We start from the raw sequence: 13,560 nt of genomic DNA, 5'->3' as shown, positions 1-13,560 counted from the left end.
GGAACAACAAAGAAAAACATGAATTCCAAGAAAAATCAGAACATCTAATCCAGTTTGCTCTATACCAAGAGACTTCTTTGACAAAAAGCAGAGGATTTCCTTTAGTGTCTGAACCTTGGCCTATTGCTTTCATTCTATTTTAACTGAACCATCAATCCACACTACATCTGTTTACACACAACAGCAAAACCAAACGGATACACACTTGGAGTAAGTGCCTAGCTACTTCATTAGTTTACACATAAAACTCATTCCATTTCAAGCCTTTATAAAGTGGCAGGCTTGGCATTTACTTTCACTCTGTTTGTATCACTGCCAAGTGAGCTGAACAAAATATTAGAAAAGTATTTATAAAAAAAAGATTGAGATTTGACGAGTTCACCCTCCCATGAAAGTGAGAAATTTACTGCAAAAGAAAGAAACCAACATGAAAAGTGTTGAAAATGTTATTTTAAAAACTCTGACCACTGTCAGATACCCTACTCACCATGTTATAGTTTGGAGTAACTTTACTTGATTATGAACCTTTGAACAGACTGAGAAATCTAAAATATTACCTCCAGTAGAACAAACAGGCACGACTGTAATACATGAAATCAAGATTCATATACCTTATTTTGCACAAAAAAGATACAGTAAAATAACACAAACATTAGAAGAAATATATATTAGATCCACAACATATCTTACACTTTATTTGTTTCTGTACATCAGGTCCCCAAAACCAAAGCCCACACATAAATACAAAATTAATATTTAACTTACAAAACACCACACTATGTACATAAATCTCCTAGATTATTATTCAGTCTGTTTTTCTTGCTTTTTTTCACACTTTTACAGGTCTGCTTCTCACTGTTGAGAGCATCAGTGGGCAATGATGATTTCTGCAAAGGACTGAGAACACTTTTCTCTCAGCAGAGCTCACTGTGTCAGCTGGTGAAAGGAGTAGGGGCTGCCCAGGGAAATTATTCTCACCTTATGCTGTTTAACACGCCCAGGTCCGTTCCAGAACCTTCAAGTACCAAGGATAGGGTACTCAAGGCCACGCTGGGCAGAGTCAGAGAAATACAATATCTTAACTATATAAACAGACTAAGGTTATGTATCAGGTAATCCATTAATCCTTTCAAAAAGTTGTTCTGTTATGGCACACAAAATTTCCTAAATGAAAGCTGGGAATAAACAGCTAGGATACACTCTGACTTCTGTACAAGGGTCCATGCAGCATCAGATTCTTCTCTTGGTTCACAGACCAAGTGATTTTGCTCACCTCAGGGCCATCAATCTTCTTCCTTCTCAATGTAAGACTTAGTGCTGACACGTGCCATTTGCCGGGCCAGGTAACGGTCCCTCGCTGACATCACCGTCTCTTCATTGCTCCGTTTGGCGAATTTGCTCACAGTCTCAGATGGTTTCTGGGATTGTTCTTTCTCTTCTTCAGCTTTACGTTTCTGCTCAGGCAACATTCCAGAGATGGGTCTTCCCTTCTCATCCACCTCCTTCTCTTTGCCCTTTCTCTCTTTTTCCAGGTCAGTCTCTCCACCTTTTTCTAAAGATGCAGGAGTACCTTCCCTCCTCTCTCTGTATTTCTTTTCATCACTACTGTATTTCTCTCTCCTCTCCTTCACATGATCTTCTTTTTCTCTACATTTCTCTCCTCTCTCCTTCTCTCTGTTGTTGTATCTATCTTTATCACTTCTTGTTCTTTCTTTCTCTCGTTCCTTTTCTGAGCCCTTCTCTCCTCTCTCCTTTGCCTTCCTCCATTCTCTTTCATGTCCCTCCCTCTCTTTTCTTTCCTTCCCCCTTTGTTTATCATCTTGCTCTTCCCTCCTTCTGTAGTTATCTTTACTACCATGATCTCCATATCTATGTCGTTCTTCCCTTACCCTTTGATGATCCCTTTCATGAGTCCTACTTTTCTCATAATCTTTTTCCCTATACTGTTCATCATTTCCCCTTCTGGTCAGTCTGCTTTCTCCCCTCTTTGCAAGATGACTTGTTTGGGCTTTTGCATGCAGCTCTTCCTCTGCACTGGAAGAGTTTGGTGACTTCTTGTGATGTTTAGCCTCCTCTTCACTGCTCACAGAACTCTCTCTCCTCCTCTTCTTTTCCAAACTCATTTTACTGTTTTTGTGTCTCTTACCATCATCACTACTATCAGTTTCTAAGTCAGTATCAGCATCTGGATTATTCTCTTTCTTAGCAGAGGGCTTCAGTCTTTGTTTTTCATATGGACATTTGTTCCTTTGGTTGGATTCCACATAACTGTCAGATTTTTCTTCCTTTATCCTACATTTTTTATGTTAAAAAAGAAAAGAACAACATTATACAGCCTGAAATCTCTGCAAATTGACTTTTGGTCTGGACTTAAGCAAAAGATGCTGCTGAAAAGTGTTAAGGAAGCAACTGTATCTGTTACTCAGGTTCCAGGAATCCAGTGCAAAGGATTTCTCTTTTGTATCTCTGTCTGATTCTTGGCGAATGCGAGCTGATGAATTTCTCTAACAGAAATTATGGTTAATTATCTGTAGCCTCCATCTAAGGAAAAATACATAGAACTGTATTCTTATGTAAGCTTTCTGCTAAGCTATGCACTTTTTCCTATATGTTTATTCTTCTGCTCCTGTCGAATGATTATCCAGAGAAGCAGCAGGTTACATGCTTTGTTTGTCAAGAGTAGGAACATAGCTTCCATTAGCAGTAGACTTTTAAAATCCATTATCTCTGTAGGTCTCACTCTTGTGGCTAGGTAGAAATTATTATCTTTTAACAGCTCATAGATTCTTAAATACCAAATGCCAACCCCTGGCAGAAAAGTTTGATATTTATTTAGTAATCAAATTAATTAAAACAACTAGTCAAAGGTGTATAGCTTCAGGGACAAGTAATGCAAATTCTGAGATTTAAAAATTCAGATGTTTTCTCTCTGTATCATATTGTAACACCGTAAGAAGAAAAATAAAACACACACCTAAGCATATCTGACAGCCTTGCTGGGAGCATCCTCTACACTACTACTTGTTTTCCCCTTTATTTTATATATAACTCAAAAAAACAAACATTTATTTCATTGACAAGATTAAGAAATCTTCATTTCAAATGGTCTCTACACAGTACAAAACTACATCATCCTGAAGACACTTTGAAAGATCTGTTAAAGCAAACAGACAACCAAGTGGCCCGACCACTACTGCTACTGGTTTCATAAAGAGATGCAACTGAAAACTTAAGATTTCATCAATGAAAAGAAGACAGCATAACACGCAAAATTCATTTGACCACCTAAGTAGCAACCTTTGTGCAACACCGAAACCAAGCAGGTATTTCTCTTTCTTGAAAGCCTGAGACAGGATGTTTTTCCAAACATGTGGGTATACTAACACTTTTAAGTCTCAACTGACAAAACTGTGGCTTCAAATTTCCCATTCTCTTCTTAAATTCAGGATGCCATTCTGCTTTTCTTCTAGACAGTAACTCTTCAGTAAGTCTATTTCTTTGATACTACTTTTCCCTATTTATTTCCTAGAAGGTGTCTTTACCCTAAAGACGTAATCGAGAATTCCCTTATTTCAGATGGCTGAGTAACTTCACTGTGATCACAGCCCTCATTTCAGCTAAGAATCTACTTTAATAATAATCCCATCTTAGATCTAGATCTTGTGATGAAAGTTGCATTTTCTTTGTGACAGCAAGCATTCAGATAGTGACATCCAGTTTTAAGGCCTATCTCAAGCGAGACTTAACCCGAGTTGTCTGAAATGATTAGTTGTTGCATATGAGAAACATTTATCCACAGGGCAGATTTTCACCATTTCAACTACATAAATAATTCAGCTTTCTCTCATTCCTTTGCTTTGGAATGTGCATGTATAAATACTTCAAAATATTCCCATTGGAAGTTAATCAAATATATAGGTAATCCTTTTACTACAGTATCAACACTCAGTTAATGTATTTTTAATGAACTGGTAAATGTGGAATAAATACTAAATTAGAAACTCACATTCTTTCCAAGAAATTCATATCACAATATCATTTCCTATGACTTACCTCTATTCTCATTATTTTTCCTTTTGCCTCCCTCGTGATTCAAAACATGTAGCAAAATGCAGACTGCCAAATATTATGTAAACCAATAAGTATAGTTTAGAATAATACAAGTATGACTGTCCTCTTGACATCATTTAAATGGCACTCCTCTCTTGTGTGTTTCTGTCTGTACCACAGATGATCATGGAACATTTTCCCAATCAATCCATTAATTAGCTGTACAAAGTAATCAAGTTACCCTACCAGTGTTTTAGTACTCCCTGTCTAATTCTTACAGTGTTGCAGTGAGTTTGGAATCACAACCAGCCAGAAACTGGTTTGTATCTGAAAACCTTCTGGAATCACATCCTACCTGGCTTCACGAAAGCTGCATTTAGGCATCTCTTCTTCCCCTACTGTCTGGTTTAAAAGATGTCTGTAAAATCCACTGAGATCCTTCTGTTTGGTCACATCCAGGTATGCTAAGAGAAAGACAGTAAAGTTAGATTTACTGTGTCACAAATACTCATCAGACACCATTCACAATTGGTAGACAATACAAAGACTGCCATCTCCATCCTAGAGGTTTTCAAGTCAGATGTGATACAATATATACTAACTGATCTTTTTTGATTTTAATTATCTCAAGCCTCACTGAGAGTCTAGGTGACAATGTTGTAAATCATGGACAGGGCCATGCTTTTTAACAGGAATTACTTCAGTGTGAATCTTACCCTCAAGAGCCGCCTCTCTTTTTTCTCTTTCCTCCTCCTCAGCCCTTTCTTGTAGCTTCTTCTTATAGGCTGAAGTCACAAAAGCCTCTTTGTGATCAAATTCTCCTCCTTCCATTTCACGCTCTTTCTGAATTTTTCTTTCCATTCTCTTTTCTTGCTCCTTCTTTCTAATCTCAGCTGCTTTGAGGAGATTTTGGATGTATCTAGGCTAAAACAGGAAAGAAAAATGGTATCATGCTCCAAGGTAACTGAGGTGAACTAGAAAACGCAAACTGGAGTTGATGGAGATGTTGCAGGAAGTTGTTAATGGAAGAAAACTGACAGAAGCAAGTCTAACATTCTCACACTGTTTGATAGCTATCTGAAACAAGTTGTCATTCCATTTTAGATCAGTAACATGGCATGCTTCCCAACAACAAAAGCAGTATTCAATCAAAACATTCAGCCCATCTTTGACTAGAATGATTTCTGTTCTCAGTGAAATGAAATGTTTTTTGATTTCTCACCCCTCTGTCTTCTGCCTTGTAATAGCTTTGCCTTTCTGTTGCTGTAAAGGGGAGAGAAGCTTCCTTTTATAAGCACATAAACTGACAAGAATTTTCAAATGAAACAAAATAAGTAACGATGAAAATATCACTTGTCAGGATAGTTCAGCAATGCTTTGAAACAAGGCATTGGGCTGTGGAAACAGGCCTCTATTTCACCAGCAAACATTAATTACTTTAAACTTCTGACAGTCCCCCAAGTAAGCAAGTGAGGGAGCAGGGAGAATTTATGGTCATTGGCTTAATAATGAAAGTTGTTATTATAAGTAGCAGTACTGTTGCAGGGCACGTTGTCTCTAATCCTACAATCCCATTGTTACACCCTTATCAGAGATACACAGAAAGATGGAAATACACCCTTAATTGGGTGAGAAAGTTGTAGTCTGCTGCCCTCCAGAACACCACACTCTGAACTATCTGGCGAACTAACAGTTTTGCCAAAATTCTTATAAATGACTACATTATGTAACAGGATTTGAGCACAACACTTTCACACTCCAGGAGAAAATCCATTTGGCAAATCTGAAAAGTTAATCAATCACAGCCATTCCAAGCATACATTTTCAGGTATTGACCTTTTTGTCATCTTTTCCGGATAAAATTCTGGCATTACTTTCTTTCTTCTGTTGCTGCATTTCATCATAAATACTGTCATATTCATACACTGTAGCATCTTCCTCCAAAGCCTTCTGAATCTCCAATTTAGTCTAAAAGATAAAAAAGGAAGGAAGAAGAAAAGATACAAGAAGTTAGTAATGGAATTTCATTATTTTCAAACATTTTATTCCAATGTTGCAATTTAAACAGATCTATAGTATAAACCTATCCCTTAGAACATGGAGTGTAAATTAAAACCAGTTTGACCTGAAGAACTGTTCAATAAATTTTACTGTCTCTTTTCATCTATAGTTTATCCCCCTTCCCCAGGATATGATCCCATACTTCATTATTCTATCTTCTGTTTGTACAGTCAAGTCAGAAGTAAGAACTGCGAAACCGTTGAGTTTCCAAAAGCCCCGTCAACAAAAAACTCAACTACTCAGGGAGGCCTTGGATTGGATCTCCTGACAATGGAAGAGAAATGCTGACTGGCGACCATGCCAACTCAACCACATATTCCCTCCATCAAAACCCAGCACCACGTTAGATGTATTCAAATCACATTTTAAAGAGTCTTGTGCTACAAACAGCAATGCACAAAGTCCTAAAATTTTGTTGATTTTTTTTAAAAGGGTAACTCTAACTCTAAACTGGCACAATTATGTTTCAGCAATTATTTAATACAAGAGAACTGATCACATCTGACCTGTTTCATTGCTTGTTTTTTCAATGCTTCTTTCTGAAGACTTTCACCAACTGATGGCTGTAAGAAGGAAACATTGCAGAAATACAATTAATTACATTGATTAGCAGCTCATGTTATTTTTCTGTCATTTTAACAAACAACTATATAATAGACCTATAACAGAAGCCAGTCTCTCACTTCAATATCTTTCTGTAAGCAAGAAAAACTAATTCATTTGCAAGCAAAATATTGCAGTGCCTCAACAGAATTGTCTTTTTTTAACAAAAATGGTGATAAGCTTGAGAACCCTTTTTCAATGACATGTGTATCTCAAAAGCTGCATGAATTTCATGCCACTTCATAAAATAAACTCTGTCCAAGAAATACTGAGAGACATAGAAGGTCTGTGAAAACTGTTTAGTTGCAAGGCTTTCCTCCAACCACTGCCAAGCAACTGGTAGAAAAGGCATAGCCCTCCACTACCCACATAAATGGCATCAGAATTGTAGCAGTCACAAGCAGACATTCGTACTGATAATCACATGAAAAAACTCTATTCACTGTAAAAAACAAATATCCAAAAAGATTTGGTGTTGAAATTTGATCTGTTTCATTAGTTCTGTATTTTTGCATTACAAATACTGCTGATTTGAACAGCATATACTTCAAACATTAACATGTAATTTCTCAAGATTAATATGCTAGGAAATGGCAATACTGATCTTTTTTAAGAAAAAACACATCCACCACTGAAAACACGTTTTCCAATCATACTATATTTAAGAAGGCCTTGCACTTTATTTAGTTTTGTCTTTTAATTGGTGTTGAACTAAACTGCAATTCTATCTTTTCTCAACCAAGAGATGCTACTGTTTGTTAAACAGTCACTATAAATCACAGGACTGGTATCCTTGTTTATGTAATCAAACTGCTCTTAATCTTAAAAAGCAGAAACAGGAAGGAAAAATCCTTTTGCATTTTGGCAGCTTCCCAAGTTTTGCAACTCTGACTAATAAGTGCTCTATGTCACATTTTGAAAAGACAAAAATCCGCTCTTAGTAAAATATAAAAATGCAAACCAACTACCAGGGAGCTTGGCAGCAGGATCTTCCAAAATCAAACAGAATTAGCACCATATAAACTCAAACAGATTCCCTGAAGAAAGCAGTTTTTTAATTAACTTGGTGTTTAAAATAAAGTAATAAAAAGCAAGAAAATAAAGTTGTGACCCCTCATCCTTACACTATTTGATAGATGTTAAACCTTGTGGCAAAACTACAGTAATCAAAGGAAAGCGTGATGTGCACTTTCAAGGAAGAAAAACTCTGCTCTGATTCAGTTATGCTCATCACTAGAAAGCTGCTTCTTTCTCTTACCCAGCTGCAAATAACCAGGTAAGGAAGCAGAGCATGCTTCTTTAGGAAGCAGAACTTAAAAGACATTAGCAACACACTCACGAGAGTCCACTGAGGTACAGAGACTGCATCTTGCATACTGTAGCCTGCTGATTATTTGGACTAGAATTGGATATAGTCTCTTAGTTATTTATGTAGCTGATTGGCTGAGTGAGTGGGATAAGCAGACAGTAGATATTTAGTTTAAAACAACCTACAAGAATCTTGGCCTCATTCATCTAATATTTATCTCTGGCACTCAAGACTGAAGAGCTGATTTTGACAAGTATTCAAAATACTGTACTTAATTTTCATGTCATATGCTTTCTTCCAAGAATGCTGTAAATGAGTCAGTATCAACTTCTTCATATAAACAGCTATTTGAAATTGGCTGCAGAACACACACCAGCACTACACAGGAGACCTTGACTTCCTTCTGGCTCTTGAGGAAGACATACTGCTTGACATATCATCACTGAGGGAGTCCTTTAGCAGATACTCTTATACTGGTTTTACAGAAAGGTACCTGAACAGTACGGAATCACCCCTGCATTATGCCAGAAAACATTGGATCAGTAAAAGACAAACTGCAGATCCTCCGCTTATATTCACAAAATAATAAAATAAGTTTTATTCCACCAAAATACTTGAAACACTGCTTAGAAAGTTTTCCTTGTCTGTCTACATGAAACAAATGCTTTGATCTACTCAGATTACATACAAACAAAAGTAATCTATAATCCTGATGATGGCACATATAAAGAAGTCCACCTGCGATTTGTTTGTCTAGAGTGGCAGTAAGTTTACAAAAAACAAACACCTTCCCTAATGGTTTATGGTGGACAATTTCCTGTCATGCTATGAAGCTCTGACAGATGAGAACCTCCTGTTCTTTTGTATTGTTTTTACTTATCAACTGACCATTTATTAAAGGCCCTACAAGCTCAGCAATCTGTCTCATACTTTCCCTGCAGTCAAGCTATTCTTCTGAAGCACAAAGCTTATAGTTTAATGTTTTCTGAAAGCAGAAAAATCTTTTAACCCTATCTATGAAATGACACAGAATCCATGCAAAATAAGCTTAGAAATGAGACTCTCCAGTATACCACTCCTATGAGGCCACAGAAGATAGTTTGTACACAAAAGAGAGTAATAAAATGAATTACCCCAGTCATTACCAGAGAACAGACATTCAAACTAACGACCAATGGTTTTGTTCCACCTACGTTCAATTCAGGACACCAAGAAGTTCGGGATTTCCCAAACTGGAGGATGCACCTGGATCATTGTTTGACACCAACAGCATTCCTTAATTTGACTAATCCAGTTCTGAATCCATTTATATTTTTTGGCCATGCCACAATATTCTGTGACAATGAGTTCCACAACTTAATTACACATTGTGTGGAGTAAAAAAACAACTTCCTTTTGTTTAGATTAAACCAGTTACTTGGTAATTCTGTTATACAACCTACTGCTCATATTATGAGAAATGACAAAATCAACACTTTCTATGAATCATTTTTGATTTTACATACATCCTCTCAAGTTACTCCTCTCCATTTCCTTCTCCATAATCTCTTCTTTAAGAGCCCATTTTAGTTTACTTAGTCTTAATTCTGTATGAAAATTGTTGCATAAAGTGGTCATTGCCAATATTCATTACTTGGCCAATCTGGTTTTTAGTCATAGTGTATCCTTTGCAAATTTGCAAAGTGAATGGAAGGATCCAAAAGTAAACACAAAAAAATCTGAATCTACAACAGATTACAGTTTCCTTCCCATTTTCAGCTTCTTCCTTTGTACCTGCATAAACACTCCACTTTATTATCCTGTAGCAATATATCAGTTTTAAAAGGCTGGTGAGATATAGGAATTTATTTTCAATAACTCTGATTCAATAAACAGAATTTTTATCTGCTGAACCACAAAGACACTTTCAACTACATTTCCAAGATAAAACAGAACATGGAACAGTGTAGTGGGAATACTGGCAAGTTACCTCTGAAAATGCAAGGCTGGGATACTCTTTGAGAAAATGGATTTATCACAAATAATAGTAAGTCAGAATGGAAATATTTCTAATACCCAGCTTGTTGCTGTGGCATTTACGAAATTTCTACAACAGGCTTTCCTAGGGGTAACAACCTTCCCTCTAGTTTTCAAAGACAGCAACAATTCCTCATTATGAAGGCAGAGAATTCAGATCTATATTGGCTAGAAGTAACTGCAATCACCTGGATTACTTTTTTCCCAGTCAACACTGTATTTCCATCCTAGATGTTCTCCTCATAAACTAACCCAAAGATCATCTTCATTAGCAACTAACATCAATTAATGTATTTAGCCACAGCAAGAACGATCACCTTTCAAGTTCCTTCAGCAAAGGTACAAGTAAAATCTTAATGGAATATGTATAGTACCATTTAAAGAAAAAAGGAGCAAAAGTTTGGTATCTAACATATAATCACAGACCAAGTCAGGTGTGCCGATTTCCCAGCACAAACTTTATTAGAGTTCAGTTAAAAATACATAATCTCCAGACATTTGAGATGTAGTTCTGACTGATAAGGTAGCACACAGGAAATTAAATCCCTCCCAAATGCTGCTCCTTATCTTGAAAAGCCCTGAAATTATTATTGAACTAATAAAGTAATTTTGCTTTTTTAAAAAATGACCTCCTCTGATAAAGGCAGTTATGAGATTATTACTTTCTGCTGGGTATGTACCACACTGACTAGTACGACAACTTTGAAGAGTTTTTACAGCAGACTCAGTGAGTGAACCTGTCAGCCTTTTTGTTTTAGAAGCTGGGTTTCTGAAAGGTATCCAAACCAGCCGACATCCCAAGCCAGTCCTGGCTGCTCCCTGTACTCCCAGTACACTGAGTGTAGTTTTTACGGCGTACAGCACCCCCTCCTGGGGCAGGCAGAAAGCTCATATTTTGAAGGCAATACTTCAAAAATATAGAAACTAAAGGAGACTGTAGAAAAGAACACAACATGACGCAATGCAGCCACGTATCACAGTCTCAATAAACTCTGCGATCAGACAAAAGCTGTATACTATACAATATAATGTTGCAAGTACCGTGAGTGCTTCCAGAACTACAAGTAATTCTCATTATTTGTCTTCATATTTGCTTTAGACCTTTTGGGTTGTACAGTTCTGCTTGTGTTTACAGTGAGCCTAAACATCACGCATCAGTTTTATCAAACTTGGCTGCAATGAGCTAAAGGATAAAATACATTTAATTACACTTTAAAGTTACTATCTCAGGTAAGACTGCTGATCACGATTTTCTATTTGCAGACATATTTCCCACTAGCAGCCAACAGATTTTTTTATGAGCTAAATACTGTTAACTCTTGCAAACAGGTTGCCACAGGAACTTTTGGAAGAGTTTGACAGAAAGTAACTTAACAGTCAAGTCCTCATTTCTATAGAGCTTGCACTAAAGACAACACAAGTCATATTTCATGCCCAAATCCAAAACAATGACATGTATCTTAGTGATACTGCCCTAAGCTGATGCAGACTTTAGGTGTTTTAAACAAAGAATTTACAGAACATAGAGAAGATCTCAGAAGAAAAATGTTGAACTGACCTCATCATCAGAGTCATCTGCAAACACCGAGAGTTTTGTTGAAACAAGATTTTTCTGTGGCAATTTCTTGGGCATAATAAGCCCATATCTAGGGGGAGGAAAAAAAAGTTATCACTAACATTACTCACAACAAAACACAGAGCATGTTCCAAAACAAAAATCTACAACTCGCAGTTTTAGAAACAATGGATCATTATAAAAATCACGCATCAAGTTATCAAGTACAGGTCTGGGCAGTGCTCGCAGCAGTGCACTCAGCCTTGCCACATCATTGCCAGCTTCTCCCAGAGCTATTGCTTTTTCCATGCAAAATTTCTGGAGGCAATGGTCTCCCTAAATTAGGCCACAAATCTCTCATGGCCTGAGCACTCCAAGTTATTTTTTCTTTTCTCTGTCAGAAATTTAGTCTTAGTTTACACTAGATACTATTCCATAACTACTTTTGCTGATGCATTAAGTTCACCTACGCTGCATGGCAACCAACCCACAGGTACAGCTACAGCAAAAGACAAGATTTACAGTCAGATTAAGCCATGTAGAGATTAACTACACACACAGAACTCTGCTGTTGACACTGCCAATGTCCGTGCCCTGAAACACATCCTGTGTTTTTGGGAACGAGTAACCTCTATATCAGGAATTTCTCCCTCACCTGCCCTTCCCCGAGTCCATCACTGAGTAAATAGCTCGTCTGAGTCTGTAGCGTCAGGATGGAAAGCTCTGGGATATGGTAGGTACTACTGCACTATCGTTGTGAGGAAAGAATTGCTTCTGCGTGTTCTGAACCACCACCTCAGCAGCTCCCGCGACGCCGCAACCCGGCAACCGCCAGTCAGGGCTCAGCGGGCGGGAGGCGGCTGCTGCACAGCGGGTCGTTTGGGAATCCTGAGGGGATTTTCCTTTCTAAGAGTGAAAACTATCACAGCAGCCACAACGCAACAACTTCCCATGCCTTCCTACTGCTTTGGGGCTTGTTTTGTTTTTAAAGAACACTTTCTTGAGGACAACACTGTAAGGCTACACCGCAGACAAAAGGCCGGCGGGGGGAGCAAGTCTCTCGCCTGAGGCCTGGGGCGGGGGGTTTTGTCACAGCTCGTCCCGGCCCGAAGCAGGACCCCGCCGGCCCCAATACTCCCTCCCAGCCGCTGCCCCGCGAAGCAGGGCCCGGACGGATCCTCGGCCGTGAAGAGCCCGGCAGCGGCGCACCAGAGCCCCTCAGCCCCGGCTCCCCCTCACTCACTGCTTGCTCAAAGCCGCCATCTTATCGCGTCTGCTGCCGTCGCCGCCACCAAGTAGATCCGCCTGCCGTTCTGCGGCCGCAGATTCCTCACAACCGAGAGGCCCTCCCCCCCTCACCTCGCTTCCCCACCTGCCCCAGAGACTCCTTCCCCACCGCGGTCCCACTCCAGAAGGAAAGCAAACAGCGGGCAGAGAGGGCTGAAAGCGCTGGACGCGTGTTTCAACAGCTCAGGGCCAAATGGCGAAAGTGCTGATGGCGGAACGGTTGTTGTGGGCGGGCTGAGGCGAGCCCAGCCGAGGCGAACCGAATTCGAGCCGAGGCGAGCCCGAGCTAAGGCGAGCTCAGCCGAGGCGAGCCGAGCCGAGCCCGAGAGCAGCCGAGGCGAGCCGAGCCGAGCCCGAGAGCAGCCGAGGCGAGCCGAGCCCAGCCCGAGAGCAGCCGAGGCGAGCCGAGCCCGAGCCCGAGCCGAGCCGAGTCTGGCAGCCCGCCAGTCTCGAGGGCCTGAGGCGGGAAGGGCTGCTGCCCTCAGGCGCCCTCTGTGGCCGCCCAGCTGGAGACAGCGCTTGTTGCCGAGGAAAGAAAGTAAGAGGAGTTTAATTTCCCAAATTTTTATTAAGGAAGTGAATCTGCCAAATGAAAACTTATTAGAAAGATGAAATCTTGCTGCCGACGGTGCAGTTGCCTGTAATCTCAAGCTTTATCCCAATAAGAAGGCTTTTTCCC

The 13,560-nt window shown here is 39.3% G+C and overlaps 1 protein-coding gene across 2 annotated transcripts; it reads right to left on the bottom strand.

Moving 5' to 3' along the window:
* Positions 1-668: 668 nt before the first annotated feature.
* Positions 669-12,922, bottom strand: LOC133629088 (nuclear speckle splicing regulatory protein 1-like). 2 transcript variants are annotated; one of them, XM_062019732.1, is made up of 7 exons: positions 12,838-12,922; positions 11,598-11,685; positions 6,618-6,674; positions 5,887-6,018; positions 4,767-4,974; positions 4,406-4,514; positions 669-2,292 (listed from the first exon to the last, which is right to left on the bottom strand). In XM_062019732.1, the coding sequence occupies exons 1-7, from the start codon at positions 12,855-12,857 to the stop codon at positions 1,284-1,286; spliced, it is 1,623 nt and encodes a 540-aa protein (XP_061875716.1). In that variant the 5' UTR covers positions 12,858-12,922; the 3' UTR covers positions 669-1,283. The 2 variants fall into 2 exon arrangements, with proteins under 2 accessions (XP_061875716.1, XP_061875717.1); XM_062019733.1 differs by lacking the exon at positions 12,838-12,922 and adding an exon at positions 12,250-12,777.
* Between the last annotated feature and the right edge of the window lie 638 nt (positions 12,923-13,560).

This window comes from Colius striatus, unplaced genomic scaffold (assembly GCF_028858725.1).
Source record: "Colius striatus isolate bColStr4 unplaced genomic scaffold, bColStr4.1.hap1 scaffold_138, whole genome shotgun sequence".
NCBI lineage: Eukaryota > Metazoa > Chordata > Aves > Coliiformes > Coliidae > Colius > Colius striatus.
This window is presented reverse-complemented; position numbering and strand designations above follow the sequence as displayed.

Bases quoted from the DNA above. Each gene is read 5' to 3' on its own strand.
- LOC133629088 (XM_062019732.1), bottom strand. From the start codon at position 12,857: ATGGCGGCTTTGAGCAAGCA. The intron at 11,686-12,837 runs GTGAGTGAGGGG...TCCTCCCCCTAG, and splicing joins ATGGCGGCTTTGAGCAAGCA to ATATGGGCTTATTATGCCCA. The intron at 4,975-5,886 runs GTCAATACCTGA...TTCCTGTTTTAG, and splicing joins CCGGAAAAGATGACAAAAAG to CCTAGATACATCCAAAATCT.